The 22,456-nt window shown below is 41.6% G+C and overlaps 1 protein-coding gene and 1 long non-coding RNA gene across 2 annotated transcripts in view; one reads left to right on the plus strand and one right to left on the minus strand.

The window, feature by feature from the left end:
- The window catches only part of PHACTR3 (phosphatase and actin regulator 3), a 118,012-nt gene that overhangs the window by 17,417 nt on the left and 78,139 nt on the right, over positions 1-22,456 (minus strand). The window contains exons 7-8 of the mRNA XM_075108864.1: positions 21,419-21,666; positions 14,052-14,205 (exon numbers count right to left, since the gene is read on the minus strand). Of these exons, the coding sequence (XP_074964965.1) occupies positions 14,052-14,205; positions 21,419-21,666 (402 nt within the window). The remainder of the gene's footprint in view (positions 1-14,051; positions 14,206-21,418; positions 21,667-22,456) is intronic.
- The window catches only part of LOC142064214 (uncharacterized), a 118,878-nt gene that overhangs the window by 12,713 nt on the left and 83,709 nt on the right, over positions 1-22,456 (plus strand). The gene's annotated exons all lie outside the window — the stretch shown is intronic.

The raw sequence follows: 22,456 nt of genomic DNA on the forward strand, positions 1-22,456 counted from the left end.
ATGTGTGTCAGGGCTTTGAGTCACCCACACACTGCACTGTGGCAGTGCAGTACTGCTAGCAATGTACAATTATGGCTAGTAGTAAATCCTTGGTAGGAGGGACTTGCCTTTTACAGTCTGTACAGAATTAGAAGGCAGACACTGAGGTACAAACTTGGTTTTACCCCAAGGTAATTCTGGAGCATGTAAAAAGTGGTACCTGAGTAACATGCCAGCATTTCCCATAACAGGGTAAGAGTAGTTGCCGCAATTCTCTGATAGGAGGAGGCTAAAGAGCAGTATGAAAAGGGTGAGCTGGTATGGTAGATCCTGAGTTGCATGCAAAAACTTTACTGCTTTAAAATTGCTGACTATTCGTGTCTATGTTCCTTCACAGACTATTTATTGCATCCAAATAAGAAAACAGCCTTTGGGTGTCCAGTAGAAGATACTGGATAAATGCAGAGGCTTTATATGTTGCCTTAATTACATATCTTCTTTGTTTGTTTGACCTTTAGTTCTGTCTGGATTTTCAAGGCTGTAAATCAGCAAGAGTTCAGTTAATTATGTTGTCACTCATCTCTCAGGCAATTACAATTGTCCATCATTATAATTTCTGTAATAGAAGCCTCGCAATGCAGAGCTTAGATTTCAGTTGGAATAAAACTACATACTTGCCCGGCGTGACCCTTGTATCATTACGCACTGTCCCTGAACAACCTACGCCCTTGTGACAGGTTTGCTATTGTATAGTATTACTTGGTGATAAGCACTGTGTGGGCTGAAACACATCAACAGAGCCAGTGTCTAATTCTGTGAGAGTATTCAGATAGAGAAGGCTTTACGGTAATCACTGTTTTCACCACCTGTGAAAGTCCTGGTGCATTTGACCTTTGGTTTCATAGTTTCCCTCAATGTGTGAGGAAGAAAGGCCAGACACAGCTGGAAATCAGAGCCTGTCTCTCAGCTTAAAGGCCTGCTGCAAGTTCAGTGAAGGTGCTGTTGCCTTCCATCGCAAGAGGAGGCTTTTGCTTTCATACCTCTCTCAATGTGCAGTTAAGGACTCTTGGACAATGTTGTGGTGCATTCCGGGATGGACATAACATACGGGGTTTCATTTTCAGTTTCATTTCAGTTTTCAGTAATATATAAGAACTAACACGCCTACATTAGGGTGTAAATGGAATAGCTGCTTATTTCAGAACAGGAGCTTTCTCCTCTCCCTACCATCTGCTCCACCGCTCCATGGTTTAACAGAGCTGCTAGATAGCGAATCTGTCCTGTTTGTAATAGAATCACAATATTTAGTCATTAGGGTGACAAAAGTACAATTGATTATTCAGGCAAAGACATGCTCTGAGTTTGTAGTTTGATGAATGTTTCTCTTGGTAGCACTGTCAGCGTGAGCAGTGCTACCACTTGCTCTTGCTTCTGCTTTGCCTTACAGCTGGGCAAGGAACTGGTTTAGGGAATACACTCCAGCTAAAAATAGCTCAGCAAGAAAAACTGCTGAAAGAACATGCTCTTCAAATAACAGTACGAGTGGTGCAGACTCCCAGTGCAACTCCTCTGCTGAAGGCTGATGAGGGCTCAAGGCTGTGTATTAAAATGTATGTTGAAGGGTCTTCCAACTGAAACCACATGCTGGTTATGATCTAGGTCACACTGTGCAGGTCACTGAAAGTGGTGAATAATGGTTCATCGCAAAGCAATATGTTTTTGGGCTTTTTCTTTTTTCCTTTTTTTTTTTCTTTCTCTGAAGCAGGAGTAAAGCTCTGGACCCTGTGTTCCCACACAATAAATAAAAAGCGATGTTACATATCTCGGATTTGGGCAAATTGAGAACATTGTGGGTTTGATGCTTCAGAACAAGCAAACAAAAGGAATTATATAAATCCCAGGGTTTTAGTTCTATCCCATTACATATGTATTACCATTATATTATTTTAAATAAAGACATCTGCCACTGTTGAAGTGATACTAAAATCAACTCTGGCAGCAACTGCTTGAGCAGCAGCAGGGAGTCTGCAAGTCAATCACTAGTAGATCAGAAGCAAATTTTAGCCCTGTGGTGGGGACTGCCGCTTTATGGAGGCTTTCCAAAACTCCTAGTGGAACAGCTGAATGCTCTGGGTGCTTACTGGGTAATGATACGTTCAAAAATAAAAAAGGAAAATAAAAAAAGTTAGGTTTTAACTTCACTGTATAAATGATGCCTAATAAAATGTCTGTTCTTGATCTGTTCTAGGGAAACTGAGGTTGGGTTGCCACCCTTGATCCCTGTAAGAAATGAAGTGTCTGTAGGCTCATGACTAACTCCCTGGGCAGCCAGGAATGCAATTTCGGCCCCCACAGTCAGAGCAAACAGGGACAGGAGGACAGAAAGACATGTCAGTTTGGACTGTAGCGCTAGTTAGGTTTCAGAGTCCATCAAACAGAGATGCTGTCATGGATGGAAGTGCCCCAAAATGTCCTGCATTCAGCTAGCATGCTCACTGTTGCACAGCTAGCCTTAAGATCCTGCAATACCATCCACTTAACCTAGAAACAGTTGTCCCTACCGACAGATGCCACTGAATGTCCAACTGTGGGATTTGGGTCACTGGAAGAAACCACAGCTGGGTTTGCAAAGAGCAGACAGAGATATTGCTATGCATAGCTTGTCAGCCTGCCTCTGTGGACTGTATAAAAATTCTCCTCCACCCCTTCATTTAATGCAAAATGATTTGAGAATGGCCCTTCTCCCTATGGATACAATCCGAGAATTTTGCCATGCAATGCGAGCTGTGAAGGATGTACTTCTCTGTTCCCTGTAACCTGTATTTGTATATAAAGGAACCTCTGGCAGTCTGCAAAGTGACAGACATCTGCAGACATATTTGCCATTGCAAGGTGTTGCATCAAGCAACAGCAAGGATTTACCCCAGGGCTGGTGATATTAAGCTGTGTGAGCCTACTGACGCAGCAGCTTCAAACCCTAACAGGAGAGGGCGTGCCATTGTACTTTCCAAACTGGTTGCAATATCAGGCTTTACACCAAGGGCTTTCTTAATCACTGAAGTAAAACCAGGAAAACACAGCAGTCCCTTGGCTTTGTGTAATCCCTAAAGGGAAAACTAAATGATAGTGATTCCTAAAGTTGCAAATGCTTCGGGGATAGACGGTCCCTGCTGGGACTGTATGTATGACTGCACGCCTGCTATCCAACTGCAGGAATCTCTCTGGGAACGCTCTCCCTGGCAACGCAAGTATTTTCTAGTTCTCTCCTGTCACTCACCCACACAGCATCTCCATAAGGATGGGATATCCCTGCCTTCAGATAGCATATCACCATCTGTTGTACTATTTTCTGTTTCTCTCATGCATGCTATTGTTAGCCCAGCGTTTTTCAGCACAGAGCTAGACCAACAGCTTGCCCTCATGCTGTCGTTAACCAAGGCTGGCCAGGGCCACGCAGCCTTTGCCTACAGCACGCTCTGAATCCTGCTTCTTTACTGCATTCCCATTTATTTTATTTTAATCTTTTGCTTTTCTCAAAATTTCTCTTGAGGTTCTCTGTCTGTTTTTCAGTACAGAGTGTTCCCGCTATCAGTATGCGGAGTGAAATGAGAAATTCCATTGGCAACTCAAAGATGTGGCCCAAACACTTTGTAGGAGTGTGAGTCCCCTAGCTGCAACAACAGGAATATTAATCTATTTTCTAGTTGTTTCACCAGCAGATTTCATAGTGCTCTGCAAAGCTGGTCTATATGGTTATCTCTATTGTACAGAATAGGAAAATGTGGCAAAGTGTCTTGTCTGGAAAACCAGACTTGCAAGACCCTCCAGGGATTCAGTCACTGCCCACCGCAAATGGTATTTTAGTGATCCTGGTTTTCTTTGGGTTTGAATTGGGCTGTGTAAGCAGTATGACTTGTCACTTGATGCCACAAAGTGTGACACTGAGAACTAGAGACAGGCTAACTTACGTGAAAACATCAAGGGGATTTGACTTTTAAAATGTCATCCTGGTAGTCTGTCTGCTCTTCCCCAAAGCTTTTTGGGACCCTCCTCATTTCCATTTAGGATCCTGTGTTTAGTTATGGCGCTGTAAATCCAAATAGAGGTTACTGGCCAATTTCAGTCAGGACAGAAAATTCTGAGCTTTTGAAATCTGGGTTCCTCAACTGAATGAAATGTAAGAATTTAATTATGCAACATTTCCTATTGACCTGAGCATTTAGTTTTGACATTACTGCTACAATTTGTTGTGGTACAACATACACTGTCTTTTACTGTCGAAGTGCAAGGCTGTGGCAGAAATCTGTGAGGACTCTGTGTTCTTGGGAAAGGATTCAATTTTACCACATCCGTGTGTCCTTGCGGTTGCTTTCTGTCTGCCGTCTGACTGCTAGGATAGGGGGAAGCTAAGCAGGGCAGGTGGTCGGGTAACCTGAGACTTGAACAAGGATTGCAAGTAAGGTGGCAGTGACTGCGAAGCAAGAACAGGCCTTGCCTCTGCAAATGACCTCCATCATACACTGGTTTCTAGGCTTTTGTAGCCTAGTTTTTATTCATTGCAGCTGAGGCATAGCAAGTAACAGGTAATGCTGCATTTGAGTGCTGGGCCTCTAGTCCTCGAGGAAGTAAGTGCCTGCTAACCCCGAGCTTCCTGCTCTGATCATTCGTGTAGACCTAAGTGTGTTATTTCCACAAGCCCATCACTCTCTGTTATCTTTTTCCTTTATGTTGTAAACAGGCTGTAAAAAGATTTCTTTAAACATAATTGCATAATGCCTATAAACATAAGTTCTCTTACAACATTAGTACTGGTTTTTTAACCTTTTCTTGAGGAGGAGGATTTTTCCCCTGTTGGGTGCTCTTTGGAAGTACTGTAGCCACTCCCTGTGATAATTACCATAATAAGGCTGCAGTGCAGCCTGGCCAGAACGCAGCTCTTGCAGACACCCTCAAATTAGCCTGATCTCTTTGGAATAGACCAGCTGCTATCTGGAGAGACCGTTGTGAGATCCTGCCTTTTTTTTTTAACATGATTTCTGAAAAACTAATGAAGTATTAATTTATTCAGAATTTAATTTGCTTAATGAATATGATCATCTCAAGCAAATGACAATGGCTGTTCATCCGTGAGCCATGTAGTCTTGATTTTGAGGGCTTTTTTTCAACAGTGAGGCACTCATGTTTTTATTCTGGTGTTTGTCTCTTGGCTGAGTAATACTTTGTATAGTTTTAACAAAAGAAAATAACTGTTACATCTTTGTACAACAGTGAATTAGATTGAAGTAACCTGTTTCCAATGCAATTTAAGACTCAGATTTTACCAGCACGCCGGTTCTTCAAGCAGGTGTGTTTCCTAGTTTCCTTGATACAGTCCTCTGCATAAGTGGACTTTCAACAGAGGGAGGTCGTCAGCCTCCAAAGGTGGTGTCTGTTTCTGTTTCATTTGGATAAATACTGGATAAATACTTGAGCATGGACTGATAAATCTGGGAGTCCTTTTTGTCTTTTGGTGTGTAACATGCAACAGCTGAAGAAAATGAGAATAATTTCTGGGGAGGGGGGAGAAAAAAACCACTCTCCAGAGTCTGGAGAGGTCAAGGAAGCGTGCTGGCCACTTGGATGTGTTAATTATCCTGAAAAACAGATACTGAAGGAAAGTTGCCGTGCTCTGTTTGACCCAAGTAGCTCCCAAGCTACACAAATAAAGAAGAAAACCCCCACAAGACCTGATTCTGCAGCTGCAGCTTGCCGGGCAGGCACAGGCAATGGAATCAAAAAGATTTGGCTAGAATTATGTTTTAATAATTGACACTGTACCGTACAATATTTATTAAGTAGTGTGTGATTAAAAACAATGACCTTCTGTTCTGACCTGTTTTCTCTCCTCTCCTTCCCCTATTGTCTAAATATTTATTTCCTTCCTTTTTCACCCCCTCGCCTTCTCTAAGATTATTTCAAAAAGGTAGAAACTGTGCTAGACTGACCCAGTTTTTGTATATGAAAACCACAAGCCCAAGCCTCTGATTGCTGGGGGGAATTAAGATCTTGAATGAAGCAGGCTACAGAAGCTGTGCTCAGAGCTGCAGGAGGAGGAAACTGTAGATTTCTTACAGTATTTGGAGGGCCAGCAACTGTACTGTATTAGCTGCAATTTACTTGGATCACATGTGGTGAGCCAGTTCTTGGAAGAGAGTCCAAAAACGTGCTTGAGTTCTTCACGCAAAGGTGCAGATGACTCATCTGACAAGTGCCCCATAAATCTCTGATAGCATACTGCTGTGGTACAAGCCATATGCCCTCCAGGTATGGCGCGTGCAAATGTGACACCCCACAGTAAGAAAGCTTTGTCTTCTTCCCTTCCTCAATCAAAAAGCCACACTACAAATTTTGTGGAAGTGAATTCTGTCCGCTTTGGTATTCTGCAGGCAATTCACAGCAACAGTTATGGTGAAACTGATTTATACCCAGTCTGCATGTAAAGTTGGCTAGGTTAAAACAGGGCAAGGGAGTAGGGAGAATCTTCACAAAAATTAAACTACCCCTCTCTCTCATTTGTTCTTTAACACTTTCAAGTGGCAAGTCTGAAACTGGATAAGTTAAAACTGGAGAACACACTGCCAAACCCCCTTCTGGCTGAGGTTTTTCTTATACCAGTTCATAGTCTTTCAGATACACGCTGTCCATCTCATCTTGATTCCATTTCAACTATGGTAAAGTGCTTGACATTAAGTGCATAAAACATATTTCCTGAATTTCATGAGTAGGTTTAAAAGAAAAAAACTAATCCTAAGTAATCTTATTAACACAGCGATCATCCCCACAAATGGCGAGGGCTGCCACCGTGAACGCCTGAACCCCTGCTCAGCCCTTGCGCTGTCAGTAGCTCACAGCCTCTACAGCACCTCGTTCTGGCCAGGTTTTTGTCATAAAACAGCACAAATGGCTGTGACAACCAGAGCAGCTTACTTTGGTCCCTATCGATTAAGGTCTGCAAATTAAATTAATTTCTTTCTGTAATTACTTGTGCTGCAGATCCAAACTAGCTTAAGGACCTGAACCATAATCCAGTGTAAGATGAAGCATTACAGAGCATTATGGGCTTTCTGCAGATTTCCATTCTGGTTTATGACTGCTCATCACTTTTTACAGGGCTAGGGCCCGGATCTTCAGGCATGTGGAGGTGCTTAATTTCTGAGAGAGGATCTGAGCCTGAACACACTGCTATTTGTAGGCAGTTTGACAGGGCAAAACAAGCGCACTATGTTCTTTCCTAAAATGTTTTTTCCTTATTTAATTACACTTGCTTTAGCAGTTTTCCTGCAAATTTATTTACATAATTATGCTCCCCTGTGATACATTCAGCTTTCTGAACACGGATTTTTTTAATTTCTAGCTTCACATGTGCCACTTATGCTAGAAGACCTATTCAAGGAATTGACTCTGTGTCCCGGAAAAGGCCCTGGATTCCTCTCTGTGTTTTCACCTGCTGCTTTGCTCTTCCCTCCCCTGCTGTGTACTGACCTACTGCCCTTGCCTTCACTGTGCTGTGGAAAACATGTTTGATTATGAATTCCTGGCACTGGAGCCAGGGAAACAGAACAGAGAGTGCAAGCAGTTCGTGTCTTCCCAGAAGACAGTCTCTCATCAGCTGCGTCCCAGACATGTGAAACTTTTCCTTGTCCCTGGACAGAAGTAACTGCCCTCTGCCATGAGGCTTCCTCATGTTTGCACAAAGTAAATACCCAGTATTTTCAACAGGAAGTGCATGCTGAATCCTTAGCAATACAAACTTGCACCGGGAGCAGCTTTGAGTCATGTGCATGTTGTTCCAATCAAAAACTAACGGGCAGGACCAAGTCCTCTCTGAATTAGTGTGTTCAGAAGCTCTTGACAAACATGCCATGCGTTGGTCTGAGACAGCAAATTGCTTTTTCTGGTTGAGCCGCAGATCATGGCTCTTGCCCACAGTTGATAGGGTGCTCCATAATTAATTGTGTGTGCACTGTGCTTCATTACTGAAGCAAGCAAGTACCTCTGGTTAAAGAGCTTCTGTCCAGAGGGTCTGTTATGATCACACACTGAGGGTGGTTAGGTTTGTTACTTGCTGGCCAGGGATTCACATTAGAGACACTAATTCTGTTTTTTGCAAGTGTAATACCTGAAAGGGAATAAAGACTACCTTTCTCAAGAGCTCCTCAATCCTTAAGAGAAAAGGACAGGGTAGTCAAGGTATGGTGTGTACAGATGCACTCAGATCTCTTCTAAAACATGTATTTGAGCTGCACTGCAGCTCCCTTGGACCTGAAAAGCCCTGTAAACAGGAGGCTAAACTGACTTATTGCTTGGAGACATTAACAAAACTTGAGCTTTCTCCCTTTCCTCCTGATTTTTATCCTTGAAGACTGTCTCAGAACAACTCTGGCAGAAGACACTAAATCTCAGTCCCCCTGACTGTAAGACCAGTGCTGTCTGTCACTGAGTACATAACAGGGTTACCAACTGCATGTCACTGCCTGATAGCAGGGAAGGGCATGGGGAATATTAATGCCTATGGGATCTAGACATCTAAATCCTGGAGGCAGCTCCAAAAAAATCTCAGCTATCACCTGCACATCCCCCATTCTTCCAACCCTTGTCCCCCATTCCCCACAATATTTTTCTTTTCTGTAGCCTGAAAAGCTGAGCCCATAATGGAAAAGGGACAGAACATGAGAAAAATCGCAAATCCTCAAACAGCACCAGGTTTAAAAAACACTCGGGCACTGTGTAAGCTGCTAATAAAATACTGCAGCCACATGCAAATCTCCAACAGCAACCCCCCCAGCCAGTCCCTGCTGCCAGCATCTTGTCTTGCTGTCTAGTGCAGAGCAAGGAGAGTGGGAGCATCCCTTGGCTTACACACACGCCCACAGAATTAAATTGTAGCTCTAAATATAGCTCCCGTCTCATGCGAGGAGCTGAGGCTTTCACAGACGCCCACGCTGTGCTCACTGGGGTTATTTTTAGCATCGGTGACAAGGTTACCTGGATGATTCCTGCCAAATAAGAACAAAACGTATTAAACTGTACACAGCTAATTGGCAGTGACTGATCTTTCCTTTGTGCCTGCCCCTGCCTTTCTGTCTCTGGAATAAATCTATGTCAAGTCTTTCCAGCCTTCTAAAATCAGGGCAGTTCCCTGATTTCTAGTTCAGTGAGTGGAAGTCTGAGTGCAGTCTGAGCTTCAACAAAAAACCTTGATAATCTCCAGGTGAATTTAGGCTAGTCTCAAAAATGGGCTCAGTTCAGTATCTACTTAATTTCTGCATTAGGGCTACTGGTAGTTTTTATACACCTCCCCACCACCACCAAAATTAAATAAAATATCCCCCAAAGTTCTGTGGACTCAGCCCAGTTTCCCACTGGTCTGGAGGGCCGATGCCTTTTCAGCGAGCAAAGCTGCGCTGAGATCCTTCTGTGAGGAAGTGGCACTGGACAGGCGGTTCTTGGGAAACAGGGCACAGCTTTTGATTCATCAATAGGTAAAATTTTCCTTTATGATTGCTCTGTGCTGAGCTGTCACACTCTGTGCTTTTGGGCTGCAAATCTGAAGTGCTGTTTGTTTGGTATTGTTCTGTCTCCAGCAGTGCTCTGAACTTCACGCCCTGTTACGTGAGGCTGAGGTACAAACCAGGGTCTAATCTGAGTGTGCATTTAGCTGCATCCGCAGTTTCTGGGCAAGTCAACTTGAAAATGCCTTTCCAAGAACCTCAGGGCAGCGCTAGAACTACAGATTTCCAGATGTGGTAAAGTACTGAATAAAGATACCTCCTTTTTCACTTTACATTGCCAAGAAACCTTGCCCCAGTATGAACCACTTACCCATGCCAAGATTTTCAATGTGGTAAAGATCAATTTTAGTTGCTTGAGTTTTGGTTCCACTCTGTGTCCACAAAACCATCATTCTTCCTGTCTGATTCCTCTGATGCCCACATTTCTGTATCTGAATTCCTCTCTCTGTAATCTTTTAAGTGCCGCTTAATGTATTGTGTCTACTTATGCAAATATCCAAGGAGGTGAAATGGAACATGAAGTGAAAATTACAAGTACAATCTTTTCCAGGAATTAATGTTTTCACTGAAACATTAAGTAATAATGGAGTGTCTTTAACTGTGGTTATACAAGGCATACTTGAGGAGTACCAGCCACCCAGGCAGTTCAAACATTAACTTTCTAAACAGTCAGATATCAAATTTAATTAAACAACCTTTTCCTGCGTCACTCTCTCAGTCTAGCAACTACTTTACTCCCCCAGGTTTCAGCTTAAACCCCTTCTAGAACAAAGTGAGGCAGAAAGCAGTTATTGCAAATAATTGTACTTGCAAATGTCTTTTCTGCCTCTTGACAAAAAGAGCTCTCAATCCGTTGAATTCCACTGAGGGCTTATTATCGGCACTCTGAACAGATAATGGTGGGAACTGAGACCTGTTGGGAGCCCTGTTGCCTAATGCACAGTAGAATATTGCAAGTGCACACCATGGCCTGGGGGACTGGGGATGCATGAATTAGTAAGAGAAGCACTACTGGAAAGGGAAATCTGGGGAAAATGGAATACTGCTGTTTTGGATGGAGGAGGAGGAGGGAGATGTGCATGTTTCCATGGCAACAAGTGGTAGACTAAATTGGCTGGGAGCACAAAATATGGGAAATACACTTTTCAAAAGCAGCAATGCACATAAATGAATCCTTGAATCTAGACTGGTGCTGCTGTCAGCCAACAATAAATCTGAAGTCAGTGGGCTTGCACTGCTGTAAGAATAGAATCCGGCCCAAAAGATATAACAGAATCCCTCAGTCTCTTTTTTGAGATGGAATCAGTGGGAAAGTGAAGAAAATTAGGGATTTTAGTTTTGACTCTATAAACACTCATCAGCATGTTAGCAGAAAGTTGGTTTTCTCAGCAGGTTCACAACTATTACACCCACAACCATTTTAAAAATACAGCTGTTTTGAGACAATGTTATTCTTTTATCTCCCCATTTTTGAAGTTACTTGGACACTATTATTTGGTATATTTTGCACATTTAGATACCTCAGCAGAGCTTTCCCTCCAGAGTACAGAGCTAGGCTGTGTTAGCTGTGGGACTAAGGCAATTTGCTGGACAGCTATAGACTTTCAAATCCCTACAAATGTGCTGAAAAATATTGGTCATGAAAGCAACTGCCTGCTTACTTGCCATTCTTATGCAGCCAGCCTTCAAACAGCTACTCACCAACCTGCCCGTACATTATTGTGCTGTGCTAAAGTACAGGTCTGTCGCCTGATGGTACATGTAGATTCATAACTGAGCCAGCAAGTCCCGTTGCTGTTTTCAAAGCGTTACTAGTGCAGCAGCAGCAGCAGCGTGCTCTCAGCTGCATGGGTAGTGGCAAAATCATCAGCGACATTTCTGTTGGATCCCATTTCCCAGTCAGCCTTTTACAACCGAACACTTAAGCAGTACATTCCTTAACTATAGACTTCCAGCTTGTCACGAAGATGCCATGCTGCACAAGTACCAGTAAAAAAAATTGATTTAAAGGCCTCAAAATTTCATGGAAGATTTCCACTCTGCCCAGTGTGGTTACATTTCCACACTACTGCTAGGTTGTGCTCCGAGTGAGGTCGTCTGGGTTTTGTGGGGTGAGCCCTAGACATAAATTCCTGAGGGATATCTCTAGGGCTTTGAGTCTTTGGCCTTTACCAGTGCACATTTTTACTTTTTTTTTTTTTTGGATGTGTACTTTCTTTTCCTGGAGTAAATATTTTCCTGCATCCTTCCACCACCCGAGCTTGTTTGTGCGGTCATGTTCTATTCTGGTGGATGAGTTAAGAGCTGAGCTGAGCTCTGCCAGTGCACATATGTGCTGGAAGTTGTGTGGGAGATTGCTTCCAATCTGTTTTGCCATTCCTGGCTATTCTAGCAATCTCTGCACCGTCTGTTCCGCGAGATGCGCTGAATCTTCCACATTCCAGGAAGAGGAGCTAAATGAAAGCCTGTCTTCCAGCACTCGGAACAAAGATGGCTTTTAGCCATCCTTTAGACATTACCGAAGAGACTAGCAGCCTGCACCACAGATTGCTCCATAAGACCACAGCAGACAACATTCATTCCTTCTCTGCATTCACCTTTAGACAGTACATTTTCTAGCTTCTAGTAATGACCAGCCCTTTTCTTCACCAGTATAGGACTTTCCTTTTTAAGTGCTTGTACTGACACTTGACTTTAGGTATGACTCCTTTAAAATAATTTGTTAGGGTCATCATTAAGCAAGCCAAATGGTAAATGAAAAGCAAGGGATAAAGCCTGTAGTTATATCACCTGAAGCTGCAATTCCACTAGACCTTTGGCACTAAGAGAAGTCAGGCTGTATTGAAAAGACATGTGACCCAGGCATTTCAGCAGTATGAGGTGTGGCTGGATATGAGATAATCTTCTCACTCAGTGAATACTCTGTGATGGTCCAGCTTGTTTTTAGGGATGGAGTGGAATGCAAAGCATTTTTTGTGTATTTTAGAGCCATAAAATTAGGCTCCTGACCTGTGAGACATTTCATGAGCAATTGACTGGGCAAAACACTGGAATTAACAATACGGGAGTGCAGCTTGAAAGATTTCCCTGAAATGAATACCTAAGGCTTGCAAGGTCAAGATGATCAAGTCCATGGTCAAGGTCTGTGACACTTTCCTTCCTAAGATGATGGGTATTAATGGGGCTCATCTATGACTCGCTCTGCCTGTAACTCCTGGATTTAAACTGTAACGTGATATTTTCTACTTTTATGGGATGTACATGTTTTCTGTGACAGGGACTGTCACCTGCTCTGTCTTGTGCAGTCACTGCCACAATGCACTGTTCTCCTTTGGTGCTACATTGCTACAAAGAATAAACAGCAATCACTGAGACTAGAGGAAGGTGGTTATTCTATCTCCAGCATTGCAGGGGCATCATGAAGTGCACCCAAAATCTCATCCATGTTCATCCAGCAGCTTGTATCTTAGCTGAGGGCAAGTGTGGTGATGGCAGTGATGTTCTCCTCCATAAACTCTGGTCCATTAGGACTTGTGCTCTGATCCATATGCGTGTCTCTCCTTCCCTGTCCCCTGAGGTAAAGTTTAATCCAATGCATACACATGAATGAGCTAGCCTAAATATCAATAAATGTTTCTTTCAGGAGAGGCTTGAGATATTTAATATTTAATAAGCCTTGAAAATGAACTTCTGTTCATGTTTCTCAATTTGTTTCCAAGCATTTTGGCAGTGAGCTGTGCTCAGTGTCCCAGTGTGGGCAGGCGCAGCACAGATTATTTAACAATCCACTTTGTCTCATCTAAAATATTCATGTTTGCAGATACCCAAATGTAGCTCTTAAAAAAAACCACACACACAAAAAACAAATGGTGCAGTCTGAACCTCACAGTTACCTCACAATCTTTGCTTTAGGCTACACACCTCAGTAATGCTGTTTCCCTCATAGCTCTACCCTGTTGCCCTGGTTACAGATCAAAACCAGACCATCCCTGCCATCCCTGCAGCTGGACTTACACAAACACCTTACCCATGTGAGGGCAATGCTGCTGAAGCTGCTGCTTCCTTAAAGCAGAAATACAGCCACCAGAGCATACAGCAGCTTTCCCTTGTTCAAGCAAATACGCAGCTATAACAATTGCCTTTATCCTTAAATTCAACTGGCACTGACAAAACAAAATCAACTTAATAGATATTATTATTATTGTTGTTAGGGCACTAGCCTTCTTGGAGGACCTCAAAAATCTTGGTTGTCAGTGGAACAGCAGGTAGGTTTGGCAGAATTTTGTCTCCCACATTGACCTGTCTTGTTTTCTATTGAAATCGAGAGAATCTTTACTGAAGAGGGACTTAAGATTTTTTTTTTCGTGTGACTGACTGACAGCTGAAAAAGTGCTGTATTAGTTTGTGTATGATTTGCTGCAGAAAATGGACTTGGATGGTGGCTGACAGTGTCCCGTCTGAGAGTATTCAGAGTACTCCACTGGAAAGGGAAGTTACTCCCTCTTTCTTAGATAGACTTACTTTGACAGTTTCATTTCAATTTGCTGCCGGATTTCCTGTCTTTCCTCATCTGTCCTCCTTGGGAAAATATTCCTGTCTTCCAGCTCCTGCTTACTTGGTCTGTTTCGTAGTTTTACTGCCAGCAGTTCTTTCTTGCATTTTCTTGTCAAAGTACCTGGGACATGCATTGGAAAGAAAGTTATTAGAAAGACAGCTCCTGGAGATGAAACGTGAACATACGAAGAGGAGGGAATCTACAGAGTGACAGTGATCTGTATGTTAGTGTGCAATGAGCAGTTGTACACTTCGATATAAGCATCACTACAGCTGTGCAGGGCTTACACAAAACTGCTTACAAATGCGGAAGGATCATATTCCTCTGTTATCTTTGTTATCCATTATAAGCAAGCAGTGCTCTCAGGTGAAAATTATTTGCAGCTGAGACATGATTCGTGTCACTAGTTTAGAAGTTAAAGGCTGTGGTTCTTGCCTCAGTCCTCTGAGCATCCCTATAGCCCAGAGCAAGCCCTATTTCCTGAACCATTTACTGGTTCCTTTGCAGAAGGATTGGATTGCGCAGTGGCAGGAGAGGCCGGGACATGTACATCTTCCTCTCTGGGTCACCAGGTATAACCAGGAACAGATGGCAACAGAAACAATCAAACTTGTTGCTTGGCATGTGTGTATATATGCACTCACAGACATATATATAAAAAAATATATATTACATGTTGGTCTAGTTTTCTGGCATTAGAAATTAGAAAATCAGAATTGTGCTCAGATATGATATAACTCTAACACTAAATGTAAGCCATTATGTATGTCTATATCCTCTCCAGTGTGACAGTGTGTCATAACAGAATTTCATTTAGCAACCAATATTATACTGCTGACATTAGACCCTTCCCTCTGAAGAGACATGGGGCAAATATTCAAAGGAATGAAAGAAAAGGCCAGGTATTATGATGATTTGCAGAATGTTGGCAACTTAATTGGGCATTTAGGCAATAAGAGAAACCAATACTTAAAATGATGACATGACCTGTCGTGCTGATTGTAAAAATATGATAACACATGTTTTCCAACAAACCAGACAACCTCAAACATTGCCATTACAAAAGAACTGTTCATAGGAGAACATGCAGCAACCGTTTTGAGTAGGAGTCTACTGTTCTTCAGCATGCTAGATGTCAAGTCCCTGCCGCTGCCCCTATGATGACATTAGAAACATCCTTTCACTCTTACTAAAGGGAACTGTGTTCAAGCTTAGGTGTTTCTGGATCTCTGGTGTAACTCTTTAGACTCCAGCAAGCTAAACAAATGAAAATTGTTTGTAAACAATTATCTTATAAAACTGTTTTGCCACGTTTGGAAAGGTATGCAATAAAATGGCTGAAAATAGAAAGCTACCTTTATTTTCAAATTCAGACTGAAAGTCTGAGGTGATGTCCATATTTGATGAGGGGTAGCTTGCTTATGACAGGGGGGAAAGAAGAGGGAAGCTTTTGATAGCTCACTGCTATTAAAACGAGTGAGCTTGCGAGTCATACTGTTAGGACTGCAGTCTTCCAGCAATCATGTCAGGGGTGGGTTGTAAGCAAATACATTTACACTAGATCCCTGCATGCCTCTACGGTGCTGTACTGGGTTTTCTGGTGCCCAGTCCAGGGCTTCAGCAAAGCCTAAAAATTATCATTGCAGAGTAGCACTAGTTAGATGTGGTTTAGAGTATTGTCCGGGTATGTGGGAACTACAGTTAAATCTTTGCTTTTGCTTCATCTTGGGAGCATGGCATGTAATAGGAGGGTTTTTTTGTTTTGATTCCTTTTTACTTTAAAGGTTTGGGTTTTTTTTATTTAATGTTTGACCTTTTCTAGAAAAGGTCACCTCATTTTTAAAGAAAATGACATTTAATTGGTATTTTTGTTTGGCATTTGAGATAGGATTAAAGTCTATTTTTTAAAGAATGCTCTGGAGATTGGCAAGATTCTAAATCCTAAATAGATTCTTATTCCCAAATATTGGGTCTTTATTTGCTAGGGATCTGTGGACCTATATTATTATTAGCACTATTGATCTCAAATTTCTTTATGCAGAGGGGAGCAGTCTATACCAGATCCACGCATACCTGTTGGGAAGACTGGGGCAGAAAGCAGTTATGGTCTCCCCATGTGAGCAGGGACAAGCCTCTTGATAGTTGCAGTGGTCTAAAATAAAACTTTTTAGAAACCATAATCAGCTCAAAACCCCACTTAGAGTCTAAAAGCTGTTTAGCGCCTTCCTCCCAATGCTTTCAAAGTCTGTTGCAAGCATTAATTAAATTAAACCATGCAGCCCTCTGTGAAGTAGTGAGTATACATTTAACAGATGGGTAAAGAAGTTAAATGATTTGGTTGATGCCACACAGAGCCTTCTGCTAACTGAATATATGACTCCATCAGAAAGATTTGGCTCATGAAGCCACAGACTTGGGACTCTGTCGAGGTTTTTCAAGCCTCCACCACACTGAGAGCGGGTGCAGACTGAGAGCTTGCAGTGCTCGATCTGTGCAGCACAGGAACCAACAGAATTCCTTCTGGAAACAATCTGAAGCACATTTGGGGCTAGCAAACTCCCAGGTATCCCTGAACATGTTCTCATTTTCACCTGGAAATTTTAAACAGGCAGTAAGAGGAATTTGGTCATGTCAGGAGATTGCTGCGGAGAGACTGCACGTGCACATTAAGCCCAATGTCTCCAGAATACGATAGACGTACTGCCCATGTGCTGGCCATCTGCGTAGTGCATTTGCAGGCAGTTCAGTGCACTTTGGAGGCACTGAAAGCAATATATGTATACGCTATACAGCACATGCGTACATCTCCGTCCAGAACTGCTTAGAAGGAAACAAGGGAGCTCTACATTTTTAGTAAACACTTTATTTTGGAGATGCACCCTAAATGGTGATTCTCCCACTCAACAGTGACAGCTAAGGTATGAGCATGCAGGACTATCCCCACTCCCTTCAGGCTGTTATAAAACTACTTGCCATACCACACTATACTTGATCTTTGAATTGTGAGAGGGCAAGGGCTAGAGAGAATCACAGTGATTATTTGCTCAGGTGAGGTCAGGGCTTATTTTCTGCTGTCTCTCATCTCATTGAAGGCCAGCTGAAATCGATGCTCTGCAGTTAAAAAACTGGACCTTTTTGCAAGAAGTCAGGTTTTGAAGCTGATGTGGAGACATTGGCTTAAGCTAGCTCAGCGTATGCCCTAGGGGCTTGTATTTCACAGGAGCACTGCATTATTTTGTTTGAAACAAAGTAAAATGAAGCTGCTCTTCAGGATCTTGACTGCTGCCAGGCTGCTCCGCTGCACGCTTAGAAAGAGTCTACTACTTTGTGAAATTTAAAACAAATCACATCTGAAAAATCTCAACTTTAACCCAAATCCTGCTGTTATATTAGAGGAGTGGAGAGCATATCACCCACTCAGGATAAGCTGTGCTCACTTCATCCAGATGTCTGGATTTCTAAAACTGTTATCCTATAGCCACTCCCATGGTCCATATGCACTGGGCACTGATTAATCTTTAGGGTATTTCACCAAATAAAAATGCAAGAGATCTGTTTTAATCTGATCTGCTAGTCTAAGTTACCCAAGCCTGACCAATTGAGTTAATTCCTGAAAAATAATACCTGCCCGATAAAGTGAAAAGATGATGTTACTCTCCTCAGGAAGACCTGCTGGGAAACACTGTGTAACTCATCTGTTTTCATCTTGACTGGCCTACTGATGGCCAGTTCTGTTATTCCACCTGCTGCAGAAACCCATACCTGATGTTTCAGAATTAATAAACAAATAAATAAAACAAAACCAGGGAACAAAGAGGAAATAAAGTCCAAATAAGTTTTCCCCACATCCATTTTCAGCACCCTGAGGCAAATTCCTCCCTGATCACTAGCTCAGTAGAAAGTGAACCTGCAAATACCCTTATTTAAGTATTTTCTTCCTAAGGGTTATTTTTCCTGGTCCATAAGGCGTGTTCAATGCCCCTCTGCCCCATGACCAAGCTATCTCAGGCAGGATCTTGGCTGCGGCTTGTTTCCTGATTCATGGCAGCTCATCTAGGTCAACAATAAATGCTTTGAAAATTCACACTCTTTCTTTCATGCTTGGTCTTGCAGGTTCCTGACAAAAGTTCCTGTTTTAATTCTGTTGAGTCATGACATTTAATCTCCTGTATGTTTACTGTTCTTTCTATCAAGAAGAAGGCAAATCCTAGTTTTGCATGCTGATGGAAAGATCTTGCTTGCAGTAGTTATCAGTTGTGGGCTACATGCTAGTTAGGTTATTTTTTAAGCTCATGCACAAGACTACTCTCTTGCCTTGTGCTTTTAGAGGTTTCAAAGAATGATTTATTGAGTAGGGGGTGCTAATAGAAAGCCAAGGTATAATTTCTCACTTTTCCAGTGACCCCACATTTTACATATCCTGTACCAATCCCCCTGCAACCACGAGGCTGTTGCACTGATGCACTGTTCTGCATCACATTGGCAATGGCAAAGTTGGTGACGTACTAAGGCACTACGCTAATTAATGGATAGTTTTACCTCCTGACTTGCAAACCAGCCCAGATTTTTTAAACTAGAAAGAATCTGGAGCTTTTCAGGGAATTATTCTGGTGCTACCCCTGTCACTACTGCATTTCTCATTCCTCTCTGAAATGCAAATGTATGCATTTGAATGAATGCTGGCTCAAGCAGTGCCACCCAGTGTCAAGACCAGGAACACCTTGCTCATGTCTCACCTTGTGCTGAGTAAATGGGCAGTGGTCACCTCCCCAAAGCTGTTGTCTCCTCGGGGGCTGAGGTTATACCACTCCACACCGGGATTTCTGTGGTTTAAGCAGCTGTATTGCCCAGCTGCCCTGGTACCTGTCCATGGCAGCTGCCTTAGACACCAGACAGCTGACACTTTGCATAGTCTGGGTTTTTGTTGTGCCCCTAAAATGTGCCTGAACTTAAACACTGGCAGAGCAAGCATCAGGCTTGTATGAGAAATCAGGTCTTTCATAAATGCATGCTTACAACCTGCAAGGACATGTCAGTCCAAAATGATCTTCAGTCATGTAAATAAAAGGAACTTATGCAAAAAGGTCACATCTTATGATGACTTGGGTAGGTTTTAGGGTTGTATGGAATGGGCTTCTTGGTGCAGAGACTGAAGTTTAGGTGTGAAAAGACTCGAATGTCAAAGAGTGAGATTAATGAATTATGAGGAAGGAGGGTGTGTAGCTGCAAACAAAGAAGTGTGAGAAAATTCTTCCTAGAATTTATTTTTGTTGAAATTGGAAAGCATTTTGCATGGAAAAAGGGGTTGTATTCGTATCTGGGGCCTCTTTATCAAATGATAAGCCATAATTGTTTGCTTTCTTTGCCCTTGGTGTACATCTGCAGATAAATACTAATGTTTATACAATCACTGTACAACCTTATTTCATAACAAACTTTTGAGTTTTCAGCCTTTCAGATAAGGCGTCTAATTGGCTGTCTACATATCTACATAGGCACTTCTGTTACTAGCACACCATCACAAGAACTGGGGAAACAAGTCTGTCGTTCTGACGTTCTGTGGTCTTGACATTTTAAATTTGGGCTGTTAACCTTATCCACTAAAACATTCAAGAACGTATCAGCCTGACCTCATTATATTCATTATATACTTATTATATTAGTCCATCCAGTTTTTACATCTCTGCAGTACTCACATATTAGTCAAAATTTTATTTAATAATTTTTCTACTATCAGAGATTATTTTTCTAAATTTCTAGCAGGCGTGCCCTACCCAGTCATAATAGATGACCAGTCATGCTCAGTACATAAGCCATTGTATGAAGCAAGATTTATACATACACATATTTTCTTAAATAAAATTATGTAGTTAAGGGGAAAAAGTTTTCTATACACTCTGATTTCTTTTTATTTCACCTTGTGTAGCCAATATTTCAGTGTTGTTGCAGCTACAATAAAGCCAAAATAGGTTTGAAAAGGTCTGTTTTTCTTTCCTTCTCAGTTGTCTAATATTGCCTTATAAAACTGGCTGCATTTAAACCATTCTTAAGCCATCACCAATACAACATTGTTGTTCAACTGTAGTAAGCAGAAATTTTTCAGAACTCTAACACTTACTGTGGAAAGCCAAGATCTACTTCTAGATATCACTGAAATTTTTACAATAACCAATGCCCTTCTATCATCATAATTTCTGTCTTCACAGACAGTGACTAATTATTTGTTAAATACATAATATATTCATCTTCAACAGTAAAATATTCAGATTTGTTTTTACTAGAAGGAGATAACATAATTTTTGCCTCACTGTCTCTAGCTCTTAGAATTTGTGCCAAAGGATACCACTTTTATAATCAGGAACAACACATAGTCAGAAAAAAAATAGATAGAACTTAAAAGGGGATTTTTAGTCTTTAAGTTATCCTTAAATCACAGCAATTATGCAAGGGATTCTCTTTTCTTTTGCCTTATCTCAGTAGCCTATTCTGTTACTTGGTGTCTTAAGACACAGGAGCAGAATTCATGTGTCCTGTCTGCTGGCTCATACTTTCTAATAGGCACCTTTTAAAATTCATCTTGATCTATTATAACAACTATTTTTTTATTATTTTTTTTCTCTGCCTGCCTTCTTTTAATGCATTGATGAAGAGACTGAAGGATTCATTTCAGACTGAATCTTTGTCTTGCTAACATGTAAAGCATTAAATCTTGAACGAAAAATAAGTTTTCCAATGACAGCTGCTTATTTTGCCAAAGCCCACTTAAGTAATTGCTCAGGATTATACAGTGCATTGTCCATATGTCTCCAGAAAGGGTAAAATGTATCAAATGGAGAGCAACTTTCTTCTTTAAGATATTTTCTGTGGATGTTTGCCCTTCCTACATTCATTAGTCTCTTCCACTTTTCACTGTACCATCACTGCCCTGGAGTAATAGTCCTAAAATGGGATGCTTCAAAAACATCCACAGCATTGGCACTGGATATACAGAAAGCTTTGCCTACTGGCAGTGAGATGTGTCTGCAAGGGCTGCCATTTATGTGTAGGGTACAAAGGGTGCATAAGTGACTGAAAGGGAAAAGCATCCTGATATATTGACTTATCAGCATAACTCTAAATGTCAGCTTCGTATGCAGTACCTACCAAGACAACCATGATTGCAATCACTATGACTCAAATTTAACTTTAGCTTTCCACCAGGATTCTTTGAAAAAGTTGATCGGACAACAGAGGAATTCATACTGCTCAATATTTTTTGTTGCATGCTGCCTTGTTTAGAGCATTCTGTTAGGTTACGATAGTATATCTTTATAATATAAATGACTTTCCTTACCAGAAATAACGGAGTCATTCAAAACTTCCTCATCCTGATAAAAAACAGAGTCTTCCTTGAGCTCCGAGTTCATTATCATGTTTTCTTTGTTCTCATCCGACTCTTTAACTGAGTTCCTCTTATTTTCTGAATCACTGCTGTAAGTCAGTGAGTTCTCCTTTTCTTTGTTGCGCTCAATGCTAGACGTTCTGGATGGACGGACATCCACTCTTTTTTTTGGAGAGCCTTTGCTTTCTCTTCCATGGAAGCTGTGGGTGGAAAGTGCACAGCCCAGTTTTTACAAAAGATTAGTTTATTGCCAGCGTAAGAACTTATCGTTATATGAGAATGAGCAGAATGTCTTGTAGCTCATAAAGGTGAGGGCAGAGAGTTCAACATGGGACAACATGGGATGGCATTCTCAAGACTGCGTTGAGAATGGCTAGCATGGATCTACTTTCCTAGCTCTGTCATAAAAATAAGGTGCGGAAGGGTGGTGACTAACGTATTTCTTTGATATGTAGCCACATGCTATACTGTACTGATAAAAAAACCCACATCCTTCTAATGTAAAACATACATGGCATGAAATATTACCATTCTGATATTTTATGATCATGACAAAGGTTTAACAGGGCCTGGAAATAATATTGTATGAATCTATTCCCCAGACAATAGCTGTTACGGAATTGAGAAATGTTACTAACTTAACTCCAAATCTCTATGATGGAAAAGGTTATCTCTCTCTCTGTCCTCCTCTAATGCACAGGAGGGCTTATAATGAAAACCAGACAAGGTACCCAATGTACTCCCACACAGACATTTGTATTAAAAATGGATACCGTATATGCACATGTATAAGCCAAGAGCCATATACTGAAATAGTAGCAGTACTCATATGTAGAGTACTGATATTTAGAGTGGGATATGCCTTAGCTACCCTAACTTGTTATCTTGTGGGGAGATTTTCTTTTGCAGTGGGTCAAGGATTACCAAATTATTCTACCTGTTTGAAAAACTACTTCTGTGTCACAGTAGCCTCCTTATAAAGGAAGGACA

This window comes from Phalacrocorax aristotelis, chromosome 13 (genome assembly GCF_949628215.1).
Source record: "Phalacrocorax aristotelis chromosome 13, bGulAri2.1, whole genome shotgun sequence".
In the NCBI taxonomy this organism is placed as follows: Eukaryota; Metazoa; Chordata; class Aves; order Suliformes; family Phalacrocoracidae; genus Phalacrocorax; species Phalacrocorax aristotelis.